The following is a 16444-nucleotide window of genomic DNA, read 5'->3' as shown; positions in this document are numbered from 1 at the left end:
CAAAAGGACAACACTTGGCTCTGGCTCAGGATCTGGTTGTGGCGTATGTTTGTAATTAGAATTAGGCTGGGACCAGCCCACCAATAATGCTGAAGGACAACGCGGAGACCGAAAGACTGAGAGAGAGTGGCGGATTAGCTGCTTAATCCTTAGAGGCCTTTGAGACTTTCTGGGTGTTCTATTTACACGCATTACGGCCATTTGCACAGCGGCCAAAACCATTAGCGCAAAATGTTTGTTGGCCAATTTTTCGATGTTTGCAACTTTCAACTGTTTACGCAGAAGAAGATGCAACAACAGCTAACAAAAATATTTATATGTATACATGTCGATCATAAAAAGATAGTGAATATTTTCCTGGAACTAAACTTCTAACATGTTACAATTTCTTTTTATTTGCTGCAATTGTAAACAAAAATTTGAATTTATAAAATTAATTTCATTAAATTTCTTTTTAATTTCCTTAAATTTGAATATGGCGAAATTTGAATGCTTAAACTATTCCCTGGAGATCTGAAAGAGTCGCTAATCCGGCCTGCTTAGCGGTTGCCTAATCTTAAGCCCAATAGGAACTGAGTGTGTGTGTGTGTTTGTGTGTGTGTGTGTGTGAGTGTCCAGGCTCAAGCTAATCTGCTTCCTGACGTCACTCGCTGGCTTTATTAAATCACACGGATTAGCTTGAGCCGGAGAAGGAGATTGAGCCTGGTAAGATTCATTCAAGCTCAATTTTGAGTTTGAGTTTCATTCGCTTTGCACTCTGCCCCTTGTGGCATGCGTCGTGTGTCTGGCATGCGCTGCAGCTGCACCCAAGACTAGCTGTCTTCGTCGCCTTCTTTTTCCGTCTCTTGCTTGCCCTCAATCAATTTTATATCAAAGCGACTCAAGACCCTTAGCCTGTTGAGATGTTTGCGCCCTAAAAAAAAAAAAAAATAGAAAAAATTCAAAAAGAGGATCGTTTTTTAGTTTTTAGTCCTTGAGGGATGCTGCGGCTGTCAGCACAAACGGCGCCGAGCTTGTTTACACATATGCAAAAGGCAAGGACGACGTCTGACACGCCCCAGTATCAGTATATTAAATTTCAAGTATATATTTTTTGAAAGAAACAGGGAAAGTTTTGCGTGAGGCGCATTTCCTGGAAGCCGACTTAGATAATCTCTCAGTCGAAGAAAGACTGCCTCGTAATTTCCTGTAACTCTGTGCGAGCACAAACACATGTCTGCAAGTAATTTGCCAGATTTCCCTTAAAGCCCGTGCTCATTAGGCGAAGGGGTAATCATCAGCCATCAGCCACGCAAGGGGGTTTTCCTGCGGAGCATTAAAAAGCGGATTTTGTCTAATGCAAAAGAATAATAATGCCGTACTCTCAAGATTGCGTGGCTTAATCCTTATCCTTTTCCTACTAGCGATTCCATTCAGAGCTCGGAGCCTGGACGCGTGCGCATTTCGTCCTGCGGATTAAGCTGTAGGATTAGGCATCTTCCTTAAGCATCTCCTCAACAGTTTCAAGTTCATTAAGCGCCGTACATAATATTGATATATACATATATATATATGCAAATACACACAAAAGATATTGAAAACATTTCTGGTTAGATATACATATATACATCAATAACAATTTGATTTGTCATGTTTATTATTGTCGGCACATTATCAGCTCATCGCTCGATTGACTATAAATCAAAAAATCAAAAATCCCCTTCTCAGCTCGTTCGATCCTCGGTTACAAATGGTTAAAAAATTTGTGGGCACACTCACACTTATATATATATAGATCTGCACACACAGATCGCATGACAAACGCACCCTGGGCTACCCCTAATCTAAGCCACAGGGTGCCCCTAACCCTATGACTAACCCTAACCCTAATCGTAACCCTAACCCTAAATCTGCCCCGCAGCGTAGCGCATGCGCAACGTGCGCTTTCCACTTTCCACTTTCACTTTTTTCAACTTCGCCTCTATTTGCCAAGCACTTGGCTTGAGTCCTGCACCGTTATTATCTGTCTATTGGCAGCCCTCGTTTCTTTCCTCCGCTTTCTGCTCGCGAAATTTGTAAAAAATTTGTCGCTTTTATTTTTATTTTTATTTTTTGGGTTGAAAATTGGTGTTTTTTGTTTGGCTTGCGCTTTGTTTGGTACAAGTTGCTCTTGGTGGGGTTAGATTGGTTGCAAGTAGATGCTGGCAACAGCTGTAACTTGAAACGGGACTGTATAAAACCAGGTTCTGATTTTATTTATATGAAACTAGTGCAGCTGCTGCCTTAATATCTAAAATTCTTCGTTGTTTTTAATGTTTAGCTCATTTTATTATTATTATTATTATTATTAATATATGCAGCGAAATTAGATGGAAAAGTTTAGTTTGACAATTCTGTTTATATATTATGTTAATAATATATTTGCTTATATTTCGAGCTATTTAAATTATATGAAAAAGTTCAATAGTGTTTATATTTTATTCTGATGGATAGTGATATAGGAATTTTTGTTAGTATTTAACTTAATATTATGTGTGTGCATAGTTTAGATAAATGGAACAACTACTTAATGTAGTTTTGTTCAGATTTGTATGTCATAAATGTAATTGAATTATTTTTGCTATCTTAAACTGTTTTTGTCTACAAAACTGCCAAGTTTCTTAGAATTCTGTTTAGAGATGATTTCATTCAGCGATGTAATTATTGATTTGATTATTTCAACTTCTAATGAATTCATCTCTAATCTAAATGCTAAATCACTGCCATGCCAAATTTGCCCAGCCTATACAAAAATATATACTTAATTTCGAGCAGCTATGTGACTCAAAGTACAATTTTTTATAATTTTGTGATTTTTTGGCACGAGCCCAATTGAATAAGTTCAAGGTCAATTTGGCTACGCACTAATTACAGCAATTTGTATTGGGCTAGGTTAGTTGTTTCCCAATTGATAAGAACTTACGCATCTTACGCACTGCTGGCCCACATTTGAAAATAATATAGTATATTTTATTATTATTATTCATGTAGCATGTTTTTAAGGCTGCTTGGAACTGGAACTGTATGCAAATCCGTCTGATCTCATCTGAGCTGTGTTTTTGCTCTTAACTTTCTCTTGGCAACGTAGACGTAGCTGATAATGGGTTGGCTATAGTCAGACATTATATTATCTCTAAAGACCGGATTTAAATGAAGAAGAAACACTAATTCGCTAAACCAATACTTGAAACTGAGCATGCTCAATCTTATCAACACTCAACAGGCGACTAAGCCAAAAATCAGACAAAAATGAAAAATAAAAGTGAATGTGGTAAAGGGGTCAAACATATATAGGCATATGTATTCATTTTAATCTAAAATCTTTATCAGTCTGTCAGTTTGTGTCTTGTTTGCCTTGTCCAGAAATATTGTTTTCATTTTTAATGGGTTTCTGCGTATTTCAGTTTCGGCAAAAACATTTCTTTTCAGTTAATCCGTCGGGAATTGTTTCAGTTTTGCCGTTTTGCATTTTTGCCCACTTTTACGTAACATTATGCAGAGCAAGGATGAGGACCAGACCTATGAGTAGACAGACAGACAAAGGTCCTTTCTGGCCATTGTAGTTTTTCACTTTCGAAAATATGCCAAAAATTTCCACGGTAATTGAAATTAACATCCCGTCGCGACTTTGACTCGATCGGATCCTTGGCCTACCTACTCAATATAATATAATATCTGACTGTATATATGTATGTAAATATACATACATTTATATATATATATAAGTTATGCTTGCCATAAAAATCTACATAAAACCATTTAAAAGTCAATCCTCAAAAGTCACAGCTATGAAATGAGACTGCAAAAAGAAAAACGAACTACGGTTTTTTAGGAATGGTTTGCTTTTTTTTTTACCTGTTTTGCAGTTTAGCTTAATTTTTTTGTTACTTCTTTTTTTTAGCTCGTGTTTTTTATGATTTTTGTGTATGATATCTTTTGGAACGTGTGCCGGCAATTAGTTGCTGGCCATCAATGAGCAACTGCTTCCTCAACAGGCTGCAGCGAAAGATGAAAAACTCACTCACAATTGTTTGCCCCCCTTCTTGGTTTTACTTTCACTTTGAGTGCCCCTTTTTGGAGTCGAATTCGTTTCGTTTTGTTTACTTCCTGTTTACGATTACAGCGCACGCTCCCAAAAAACGTAAACCGACAACGAAACGAGGGAAGCAACGAAAGAAGTGAGAACAACCCCCCCTCCCCCATGCACAAGCCACTGCTCCTACCCCTCTCTTGACTTTTGGCGTTCGCTCTCTCTCTCACTCTCTTTCTCTCGCTCTTGCGTTTCAACCCCCTTTTGAGTTCTTTTTCATGTTTGCAAAGGGGAAATTACTCAAATGAGTTAATTCCTGGCTGCTTTCGAGTATTTTTTTTTTTAACTATTGCAAAACCTTTTTTTAACCCGCATCAAGTGTTTTTTTTATGAAGGCTCTAAAAAATCGGAAGTCCACGCAAGTTTTTTAAGGTCGTTTTTTCTTTTTTGTTTTAGGTAATAATTATTTTTTATCTTTATGACTCTCGGCAGCAAATAAAAAACGCCTCTGCAATAAAATCATAAAAGTATTTACAGCATTTTTTTTAAATGCTAGTTGGCTAAAAAAAAATAGTTTTGTGCTAGAAATTAGATATTGACAGAAAATGTTGTCCCGTCTCCCTTGCACACACAATTTGCATATGAGCTTAGGTAAAATAGCCAATCAAAACAACAACAACAACAGCTAGAAACCAGCTCAAAAAAAAGAGCTGAGACATTTTTGAGCACTTCGTTTTTTTTTCTTATATTTTACAGCCTCAAAGAGAGAGAGAGAGAGAGGCATGAAACGCACACATCAAGCATTGAAAGGAGAGCAGAGCAATTTACCTGCTGCTACTGCTATTGCCGCTGTGGCTGCTGTTGCTGCTTCGGTTTCGGGTTCGGGTTCGTTTGTCGGTTGTCGTTTGTCGGCTCGTTTCTTGCTCCCTTTGACTGACTGCTTGACGATGTGTGCGTGAGCGAGTAAGTGAGCGATTGAGTGCGTAAGTGTGCATGTGCATGTGTGTGTGAGAGAGGGTGAGTTCAGTGAGCGTATTTATAGTTAGCACACGCGGCGAATTCGTATCATTCGTGTTTTGGCTCTGACAGTGAGAGGAGCACACGCACACGCACTCACACACACACTCGCAGTCGCACTTACACTCAGTCGCTCTTTAGAATTTGTTGCTTCTAAAGGATAAGCATAGAAAAAAGGATATTCTCGCACTCAACTTGCCTCGTATATAAAAACGTGTTGCAATCGCTCGTTTCACATCATTTCTCAGCGACAACTCGTCACAGTCACAACTCGAGAAACAATTTAGTTCAATTTCAATACAAATAAACTACAAAACTTCTGTTGTGAAACGTGTGACAACTGAAGAACATCAACATCAACAAAACCAAATACCTCAACAACAACAAAAATAAAATAAAAATTTCAACTACCTCATTTTGTAAATCGTGAACTTTTGTAAACTGTGCAAAAAAAACTACCTCAAAGTACAAACTAAGAAAACAACGACACACACAAAAAGTGCGCGAAACAAATTGTTAAAAATATTTAAAGTTAAACAAGAATAAGAAAAACACAGCTCAAATGAAAATTTGTGTTCAAAACTGAAGGAAAAAAATCAAAAACGTTAAGTGAAATTGCAAGTTAAACGCTTGCAATTTGTTTTTGGCTCGAAGGACAACAAACAGAAACAACAGTTATGGCCATATCCATGCTGCAGGACGCCCAAACACGAAGTAAGTAAATACCTAAATTAAGCAACAAAGAATAAATAAATAAAAATGGAATATATATTAGCTGGCACAGGAAAATAATCTAATTCAAGCTCATAATTTGGCTGCAATTTTGGCTACTTTTTTCAACTTAGCAAATTTTCGAAATCCAAAATTAGGGAAAAAATAAATATTTTCATATTAAGCTATACATTTTTGAAGCTTGAAAAATGTTGGAAATTATAAAAATATCTTATCCGTTTCCCGCTAAAGTAAATTAGAATAAATTTGCAGAGTTTACGCGAGTAGGGGCGAAAAAATCGAAGTAAAACTTTGCATAGAAAATGCAAGATAAATTCAAGCTGCAACTTTTGACTAATTTTGAAGATTACCAAAAATTTCTTACTCACTTAATGCTAGACACATTTAGAAAAAATTCAAATTCTTCAAAAATTCATTAAGATTATTTCGCGCAATTTTCTTATCTAACTTCAAGCTAAATCAGCATTTTAATATTTATATTATATATTTTAAGCATATATATAAAATAAATTACTCATAAAGTTCACTTATTATATATTTTAAATATATATATAATAAAAATTAGTCATTAAATGCAGCAATTTCCCCATAACACATTAAAGCGCACATTAAAGCACCGTTGTTTAAGCACACACACACACACACACACACTTAAACACTCACACAGCGACGTATACAGCAATAACGACGTCTCAATGTGCCCGAGTTAGCATTAGGCGCCATTTTGGCAAATGCTCAACACATACACACACACACATACACACACACATACACACACACACACACATGCACAGCAATTAAGTTTTGTTTACAAGTTTTTTTTGTGCTGCCCACAAAACCGGCATTTAACTCGTTTCACGCAACGCCCACCAAAACAAACGAAAGTGGGAGCGAGAGAGAGACAGACAGAGAGAGAGAGAGAGAGAGAATGGAAAGAGAGCGCAAAATGGTCATGTATGTTTTTTACACACACACGCACATGTGTGTGCTTTTGCTGCTCTTAAGCGCTCTCTTTGCTCGCGTTTTGCTCTTGAAAAGTTTTGACACACGTGCGTTGTTTAAAAAAAGATAAAACAAAAGAAGAAAGAAAGTAAAGTAAAAAATAGGAGAAAAGTGTTAAAAATTAAATATGTTACAGCTAGATTTTCGACAAAAAAAAAAACGTTGCTGATATGCAAAAGCTTCTTGTAGAAAAGTGCCAAAATTAATTTCGATTTTCATAAGCTTACCAAAATAAGAAAAAATGCTTCCGCTAGGACAAAACTGAAACTAGAAAGGTAAAAATATTTCGATTTTCGTAAACTGATAAAAAAATTCTGCCTATAGGGGAAAAATGCTTGCAAAACAATTTAAAAAAAATTTAAAAACGAATGCTTTTTGAAAAACTTTTGCTAACTTGCAACACTTTTTTCTCTCCTCTTTTTTAGGCCTTGCTGCTGCGTTGGCTGGCATAAAGCGTGAAGAAATTGTGGTGGATCGCTCGATGTCGCTGTCACCGCCAATGTCGGCAAACACCTCCGCCAGTAGTCCGGTGGCAGCTACAAATAGTCTCTACCCGGCGATGGGGCTGCAACAGGCAGCTGCCGCATCTGCATTCGGCATGTTGTCGCCAACACAACTCATGGCTGCCAATCGTCAGGCGGCTGCTTTTATGGCACAGCTGCCAATGAGCACATTGGCAAACACGCTCTTTCCACATAATCCAGCGGCACTTTTTGGTGCCTGGGCGGCACAGCAGCAACAACATCAACAGCAGCAGCAGCAACAGTTGCAACAGCAGCAGTTGCAGCAGCAACACTTGCCACTTGGCGGCACGCATTTGCACTCGCCGCCAGCGAGTCCCCACTCGCCGTTAGCCAGCACTGGCAAACACAGCTTGAGCTCACCAAACAGCACTCCACAACACCAACAACAACAGCAAAATATGGTTTTGGGTGAGCCTCTGAAGAAATCGCGAAAGCTCTCCGTCAAGAAGGAGTTCCAAACGGAGATTAGCATGAGTGTCAGCGATCTCTATAATCATCATCATAATTCGCATCATCATCACCATCATCATCATACGCCCAGTGGACCCATTTCACCGCCCTCCAGCGGCAGCTCACCAAACTCCTCCGCACACGAGGCAAGCTCAGCAGGAACAACAACAACAACAGTTGCAACAACAACAGCAACAGTAGCAACAGCTGCTGCTCCCTCCTCAAAGGATCCGTCGCGTGACAAGAGTTTCACTTGCAAGATTTGCTCGCGCAGCTTTGGTTACAAGCATGTCCTGCAGAACCACGAACGCACCCACACCGGTGAGAAACCCTTCGAGTGCCCCGAGTGCCACAAGCGCTTCACTCGCGATCATCATCTGAAGACCCATATGCGTCTCCATACCGGGGAGAAACCGTATCATTGCTCCCACTGCGACAGGCAGTTTGTCCAAGTGGCCAATCTCAGGCGTCATCTGCGGGTTCATACGGGGGAACGTCCTTACACCTGCGAGATTTGTGATGGCAAATTTAGTGATTCGAATCAATTGAAGTCGCACATGTTGGTGCACAATGGCGAGAAGCCATTTGAATGCGATCGTTGCCACATGAAATTCCGTCGGCGACATCATCTGATGAATCACAAGTGTGGCATTCAATCCCCGCCACCCACACCCGCCCTCTCACCGGCCATGAGTGGTGATTTTCCGCTTGCGGCAGTCGCAGCTGCAGCTGCTGCAGCTTCCGCGCTGGAGAGTTCAACGCATAAGTTTGCTCAGATGTGCGCCAGTTATGGCGGCTCTGAGGAGTCCATGGAAATGAGCAAGGATGCCGAAGATGCACCACTCGATCTCTCCGAGGATGGTGGCAGCTCTGTCGATGGCCAGTGTATTGGCAGCGGCAGTGGTGGCAGCAATGCACGCCGCAAGGCTCAAGATATACGTCGTGTGTTTCGGCTACCACCGCCACAGATTGCGCATGTGACAAGTGCGATGCCGGAGCAAACGGAGCCGGAGGATTTGAGCATGCACTCGCCACGTTCGGTGGAATCGCATGAGCCAAACGAGGACATCGACCTCGATGACCTCGACGATGCAGCGGCGCTTTATCTACGCCAGCAACAGCAGCAGCTCCACTAGAGCACTCGCTCCTAATCCTCTTCCTCCTCCAAAGAATGAAGAAAGAAAGTATATTGAATTGTATATAGTTTTGTGGACTGGCGCTCATCAGATGCAGCCTCAGCCTCAATTGAATCGAACAGGAATTTACGTCAAGTACAATTAGCTTGCAAATTACAAAAAAAAAGAAATAGTACTAATATTCATTTTTAGTAAAAAACATTTGCACATAAATCAAGTAAAAATTGTACAAAAAAACACTTTAAATTTAAGCTAAACAAAAAACTCTTAACCCAGCTAATGTTGTGCCATTCTCAAAAGTTATAGTTTAATTTAATTCTTGGTTGTTCATTAATTGTATATATATATATCTATATCTATCTGTAGCCAGCGTTTGCAGCTGCCAATTGTAAATTATACAGCGCTCCAAAATCCAAAAAAAAAAAAACAAAAACACAAAACAAAATCAAAAATATTATTGTTTAGTCTAATTTTACTTATATCTATATAATTTTATTCTCAAAGAAAAAAACCAGCCAATTAACACAAAAATCAAAATTAACTTTAAGTTGAGGTTAAAACGCAAAAAAAGGAAACAAATATTAATAAACTCTTTATGCTTAATGCCAATTGTTTTGTTTGCCATAAATTATAAATTTTTTACGTATAAATATTATTTAATTTAGTCGGTAATGTTTTCTTGCATGAATCTCGTTGTTTGATTAAAAGATCAACTTTTATTCTCATTATTATTCGTATCCCGATTTTTTAGTTTGTATTTTGAATTGTTGCAACAGCGAAAAAAAAAACAAAAAATGTTGCGGCATAATAATTATGAAAAAATAAAATTGATAGAAAATCAGAACAAAAAACGGTTTATTTTTTCTTTTATTTTACGATCGATTTCAGTTCGTTTCTATATTATTATTTTTTAAATATTTTCTTTCTCCCAAGTTCTCCCTTATCCACCCACTTCCAATTTAACTGATATATAGTATATATAACACACATGGAAATCAAAAATGGATAATACATAAATATTACCAAAATACAAAATAAACCTAGTCTAAAGCTAAAGCTAGATCGTAAGTCGTGAACCAAGTAAACAGGAAGAACTACTATAACCGAATACCTCCAATACCTCTAAATAAAAAAACAATTTGTTGTGATTGTCATTAAGCAACTCACACACAGTCACACACACGCGTACACACACATGCAATATATATATATATGATACAATAATTATAAATTGGGCAATCGTACAATTCAACTGAATTTATATACAACAAATAACATAAACAAAATGGGAGCTAAACAAAAGATATACACAAAAATCAAATATATATAGCAATTTTTATGCATATTTTTTATGAACTAAGGCATAACGAACGATTTTCCAAAAACAAGCATTTAGAAAACATATTCCAAAATAACTTAGCTGATAAGTGTAAATATACATATACATATATATAGTCTTTATATGTATTCTATAAGTTGTACATAATCAACAAAACTTACACTACAGAATAATTTTAGTGCAATCTTTGGTTTGGTTTTTTATTTATTTGTGTTTGGAAACAAAAATGCAACAAAATATGGTGTAATTTTCTTTGTTCATTCAAGTGTATGGTATACAAGTTCCTCAAGATTAAATAATTACAAAACAAAACAAAAAAGCCCAAATAGTAAACAAAAACAACGCAACTCAAGTCTGGCCTGAGAAGTGCGCTTTGTACACACACCTCACATGTTTCATATGAATTATGTATTGTATATTTAATGGTAATACTTAACACATAACCTAAACCTAAACTTAAGTGTATAAATAATTAACTTTATATCTATAACTATAACTATATCTATATATATACATATATATTCTCATGTTTAATCGGTAAAGTCAATTTAACTGTAAATACTTAACGCATTATTCATTATGTGCAATATTTAGTCAAAAAAAAAAAAAAACAAACAAAATACCAAAACTCAGCACTTAAACTAACCAAAAGTGAAACTAGAACAATTAATAATTATTATCTGACTTATAAACAAATTATACATATATATATATGTATATATATATTATAATTATACCTACTTAAGGCATACTCTGCTTTGCATATTGATTTTTCTCGTTTATTGTTGTTGTCTTTTCAAACATTTTAACTATATATATATATTATATTAATATTAATTATATATATATACACAACTATATATATATATATATATGTATATCAATCTCAAGCAGCAGATTCATTAATTTTAAATGTGCGAGTATTTATTACGATTATTATTATTATGTTTATGGCGAATTTGTGAATTGTGTGAATATACCAAAGCGACAAATATATATATTACAATATTGTGTTAAAACCCAGAGCAATGTTTTAAATCAATATGCCCCCTCTCCTTTAGAGCCCACCCCTCCCTCCAAAGACGAAGCGAGAACGGGCAACATTATATAAATTTTTAATTTATGCAAACGAAGCCCTTTCGCATTATTTTACATTTGCCACAAGACGCCCTACTAATGCTGTCGACCCCCCCAACCCTCAACCCCCAACCCCAACAACCCCAAACTCGGGCAATTTTGAATTTTTTTCCTCCGTGCGGCAGCTGAGCAAGAAAAGAAAAATATATATATCCTTATATATATATCTTTGTACATAAAAAACGCGCCGCGCGCGCAGCCAGAAAATGTCACAGTGTTTTCCCATTTAATCTCCAGTGAGCAAACAACAATAACAACAACACCAACAGCAGCCGCTACCCCCTAACCCCCACCACCCCTACCATAACCCCCTCGTGAAAACCTTTCAGCCCCCCAACGCGACAACGCCTCCTTTTTTATTTTTTTTTCTTTGTGCCCCTTTCAACAGCAGCAAAAGCAGAGCAGCCAAATATAAAAAAAAGGCTTCGTTCTATGTACAAAATGGCAGCATGTATTACATAAAAGCCGTCTTATGTGCTTACACAGGACGAAGCGATGTCCTCCTCCCCCGCCCACACACACTTTTCATTATGGGGAGCAGGGAGTGGAGAGAGGTTCGTCCTGCGCTGCTTATTAGCATTTCAGCCTTTCTTCGCTGAGCGCGCCAGTTTTGCCTTTCGAGTAAATGATTTAGACTCGGGTAGCCAGAAATTTCTACCAAATGAGTTTACGAGTGTTTGGCTGTAAGGATTTCAATACCCTATACGAGCAGTACTCGTGCAGTATGCTCCTTTTACGAGTGGTGAAACTAAAAGTTGAGCAAAACTTAAATATGATTTATATTTAACATTTTTATTAGGTGTGAATATGTCCTCGGCAAACTGCATATTATTTAGTAGCTCAGTTAACGCCTTATTATAACGAATATATTCCAAACTTACCTTTGGCAACTCAAATCAAGAGATTAATTAAAGTTTTCTTAATTATATACAACATTATGCAGCTCATTTTTGGTTCTCATTTGAATATCTGCAGGAATAAAATAAAATAATAAAAAATAATAATCTTCCGCTTCAGCCAGCTGGTTTTTGCCTCTCTAAAACGAAAGCATAAAAACAAAGTTGAAATACATTCCAAAAGATTTATGTTCTAATAACCTTTCTTCCGAGTAATTAGGGTATCCCATAGTCGATCATGCACAACTAACTAGCTTGTTGTTGCCTCTCTCTAAGGAAAGAATGCAAAGGCAGTTGAAATAAATTTTAAAGGCTTCTCGTGCGTTTCGCTCGCCAAGCGTTGCTCATTATTCAAATTGAAAAATTATGATTTGCGCCCAGGACTCGAGATACAGGACTCTAAGACGCACGAAGCAGGACTTGAAGTCCGAAGTTGGCGTCCAGCGAACCAAACGATTCTAATAAGCTGCCTCAAGTGCAATAGACTATAGAAGGGGCAGTGTGAGGGCAGGGCGGGTACGGGTACGAGTGCGGGGGTGTGAGAGAGTGGGGCAGCTGATGCCGCCGCATTGGCTGCGGCTGCTTTCATTATCCTGCGGCCATTCGCCTCAATTAAATGGGTAAAATTATGAGCCTTATTAATATGGTTGGGCTTTTGCCTGGGTTTGTTTCGCGCTCCTCAATTTGTTGTTGTGAAGGATGGGCTTTTTTGTTGGTTTTTGAGTAATCGCAGCTGGGAGCGTTTTAAAAAAGCGCGAAAACTTAAATTTAGCAGTCCGAAAGATAAGAAATTAAATATATATGCAAAGAAAAACAAAATTAATTTATATTATACATCTAAACAAGAATGAACTCAGACACGCTGACCATTAAATACCCTTGCAGTTGAGCGTAAAACTGGCGATATTTAAATATCACTAGAAATTGAGAAAACTGACAGATTGCTTCCATGCAAGCTATATGATATATTAGTTCGATATTTATATTATTTTACCAAAACGTTAAATCTATTCAGTCGGTTTAGTTTGGATAAAAAAAACTTAACGACAAAATTATAATGCCGTCCGCTAGGGTATAAAAACTCAAAACTTATTTATTTTCTTTTACACAAAGAGCGACTGCAGTAAATTCAAATTCCAATGAAAGCAAAGCTTAAGAATTCTGAAAATATATTTAATATTTATCTTCAGTGACTAATAACAGCTTAAGGGATCTAATTTGAGTTTAATAGAGATATAATATTTTAAGCGTGTTTTTGCTTAATTTAAATAGAATTAAAAGAAAATACTTAAATTCTCAAATGAATTGTAATACTTTAAACAAATTTCCAAAAATCTTAAAATAACATTTTGTGTACCTAAATTAGCTTGCATTCACAGTAAAAACACGAGTATTTAAAATATCCTTTCACATGCTTTTAGAACATTTTAATAGGGCTCAGGCATTGTGATATATGTAACAAAAGTATGGATAATATGAGAGAGACGAGAGAAAGGGGCTTAGACGACATCAATCAAATGCACACACGCACACACACACACACACAACAATAAATTGTAACAGGATCAATAATGCAATGGGTAAACAAAAGGGTTAACGCTGAAGCAGAGCAGAACCAAAGAAATGCCAAAATGCCGCATGAATAAACACAAACTGAAGCCAATTTGTTGCCAGGTCCTTTTCCTCTGCTCTAGACCTAAAACCCCCCTGTGCGGCATGCAAATTTTTTTTGGCAAACCTTTGAGCATATATATGTATGTGTGTGTGTGTGTGTGTGTGTAGCTACAATTAACAGCCAGCGGGTAGAAAGAAAGGCAGAGCGAATACTTCGACTTGGTTTTGTTCCTGGTTTTGTTTTTTTGTTTCTAGCCATGTTGTTGCTGTAAGCGATGCCAGTTTCTCAATTTCGCAGGCATTTGCGAATTTTCTTGGCCACACACAGCAGGCAACCGTGTTGCACAGAGAGAAAGTGGCACTGCTCTCAAGGACATTTGCGCGCAGCATGCTGCAAATTTCTGTTGTTGCCGGTGGCAAAATAAATTGCAATGGTCCGAAGCAAATTCGAAATAAAAAATAAAATAGTACCAGAAATGCTGAATACTGTTTTCACATATAACAATTTGCACTCCTTTCACTTCCCTTAGTTTAACTAGAGATGTCTGGTATCTTAAATAACATTTTTGAAAAAATCATAAGCATTCTCTCTCTCTCTCTCTCTCTCTCTCTCACACACTCTGTAGCTGTTCCTAATTTGGCAACAACTTCGCGCTTATCATCAACAACCGTCTCAACCCCATTGAAGAAAAAACAGTCACAAAAAAGCAACCCTGTCTGCGAGCAGCGATGCGAGCGTCGGCAGCGCAGCGGCGCAGCAGCGATAACGACAAACTCATTTGCATACGAAGTGCTTTCGCTTTCCACTGTGTTTTCTTCTTCTTCCTCTGACATCAACCCCACCCCCCCCCCTCACCCCATCTACCCTTCCCCCACACACAAACACCCCACGCAGCAACCCCTTTCTTGGCTGTTGTTTTGTGCGAATGGCGTCGCCGCAGCAGCAGCAGCAACAGCAGCACCAGCACCTGCGTCGGTGTGCGAGCGAGCAAGATGCCCGTCTAACTTGTCTCGCCCCGTCTCGCTCTAGCTTCTTGGCATTAGTCAAAGAGTTTAATGCTGGCTGAATGCGCAGTCGACGTTGACGCTGACTGAGAGCAGCTTCCTTCTTCTTTTGCTTTGCTGCTGCTGCTGCTACTGCTCATTATCAAGCAAGCAGCGTAAAACTCATTGAGACGTTTGCAGGCAGGTTCCACAGCTACCCCTACCCCCTTCCCACTCCATCACCTTTTTCGGTTTTTTTTTATTTGTTTTTCTCAAGTTGCACGAAAATCAACGTAAAAGCGAAATGAAGAAAATTTTGTTTAAAAAAATTACAAACAACCCCTTTGGCTTTTTCTAAGGCGACAGCGGAATAAAAAAAAAAGAAGCACAGAAAGTAGCAGCAAAAGTTGAGCAGAGAGCGGGGAGGGAGCAGAGGGGGTGCAGTGGGGGTAGGGGGTTGACGCCAAAGCCAAAAGCAAAAGAAATGAGCGTATATTATTCATGGTATTAATGTCGCAAGCAAGCAAAGGCAAGCAGTGGGAGGGAGGTGCTGCCGCTGCTAGGGGTTGGAGCCGCGCTTTTTGGCTGTGTGAAGGTAGAAGCGGTTGGGGTGCGGGGTAGCACACATTTTATTTTTTGGGTGTAACTCTCCAATGCGAGACTTTAAGTTTTCCAAAGAATTTTGAGTGCAAGTGTTCAGGTTGATGAACCATTTGTGCTGCAGAAAGGGGAGGGGGTTGGAGTTCAGCGGGGGTGGGGTGTTGGGAAATGGAAAGTTACTTTGGTAGAGAGTATCAGATGTCTCTGTCGCTGCTTAAGTACGCGTCTCTCTGCTTAACTGCTTAAGCTTCAACATATTCGTAAAAGGCTTCTTCGACTCAATTTTTATGCTGCGTCTCTTTTTAGACAAAGTCGTCTTTTTGTGCTTGTTTGTAGAACTGTGATTAATGCAAAAGATTTCCATATATATATATATATATCAGTTTCCTATCGTGAAACCAGTTTTGCGTCTGTTCAAGTTGAGCATTAATAGTAATCATTATTTGTAAGTAATTTTTTGTGAACATATTAATAGCCATAGATTTGTTGTGTTCTTGTATTCTTCATTTAATTTAAAACTTTAATTGTAGCCTGCTAAACTTTAATTTAAACTTTAAACTAAACACAAAAATCTTATTTTTAATTTGTATCTAAAAGTTTAGTTTAAAATTTGTACAAATTTAGTTTTGTGTGTTTTAAATAAAAATTAATTTTAATAAAATGTAAGCTTAAGAAATACTTGCAATACATTTTTTTAAAATTATTTGAAGCCTATAATTGTCTGCTATATCATATCACATAATATACATTATATTCCAAGCTTAGCATTTTATAATATTTATTCATTTAATCCGTATTCTATTCCAAGCTGAACTTTTTATATTTCTATTCATTAAATATGTGCTTAAATTAATTTTAGCACTAATAATAATTAACATGCCATAAAATAATTGTTTTTACAAGTTTCACACATACTTTTCGCTAATTTTATGGCAGCCAACATGCAAATTTGCACAACGCTGTGA

The 16444-nt window shown here is 37.6% G+C and overlaps 1 protein-coding gene across 1 annotated transcript; it reads left to right on the top strand.

Annotated features, from left to right (window-relative positions):
* Positions 1-5742: 5742 nt before the first annotated feature.
* On the top strand, positions 5743-8933 carry LOC6568827 (protein krueppel). Its single transcript, XM_001995346.2, has 2 exons — positions 5743-5779; positions 7225-8933. The coding sequence occupies exons 1-2, from the start codon at positions 5743-5745 to the stop codon at positions 8907-8909; spliced, it is 1722 nt and encodes a 573-aa protein (XP_001995382.1). The 3' UTR covers positions 8910-8933.
* Positions 8934-16444: the final 7511 nt, after the last annotated feature.

This window comes from Drosophila grimshawi, unplaced genomic scaffold (genome assembly GCF_018153295.1).
Source record: "Drosophila grimshawi isolate 15287-2541.00 unplaced genomic scaffold, ASM1815329v1 contig_131, whole genome shotgun sequence".
Classification (NCBI taxonomy): Eukaryota; Metazoa; Arthropoda; class Insecta; order Diptera; family Drosophilidae; genus Drosophila; species Drosophila grimshawi.
Note: the sequence above shows the minus strand (reverse complement) of the source record. Positions and strands in the feature narration are given on the sequence as shown.

Excerpts from the sequence above, each read along its gene's own strand:
- LOC6568827 (XM_001995346.2), top strand. The coding sequence starts at position 5,743 with ATGGCCATATCCATGCTGCAGGACGCCCAAACACGAA. Across the intron at positions 5,780-7,224 it reads GCAGGACGCCCAAACACGAA|GCCTTGCTGCTGCGTTGGCT; the intron begins GTAAGTAAATAC and ends CCTCTTTTTTAG.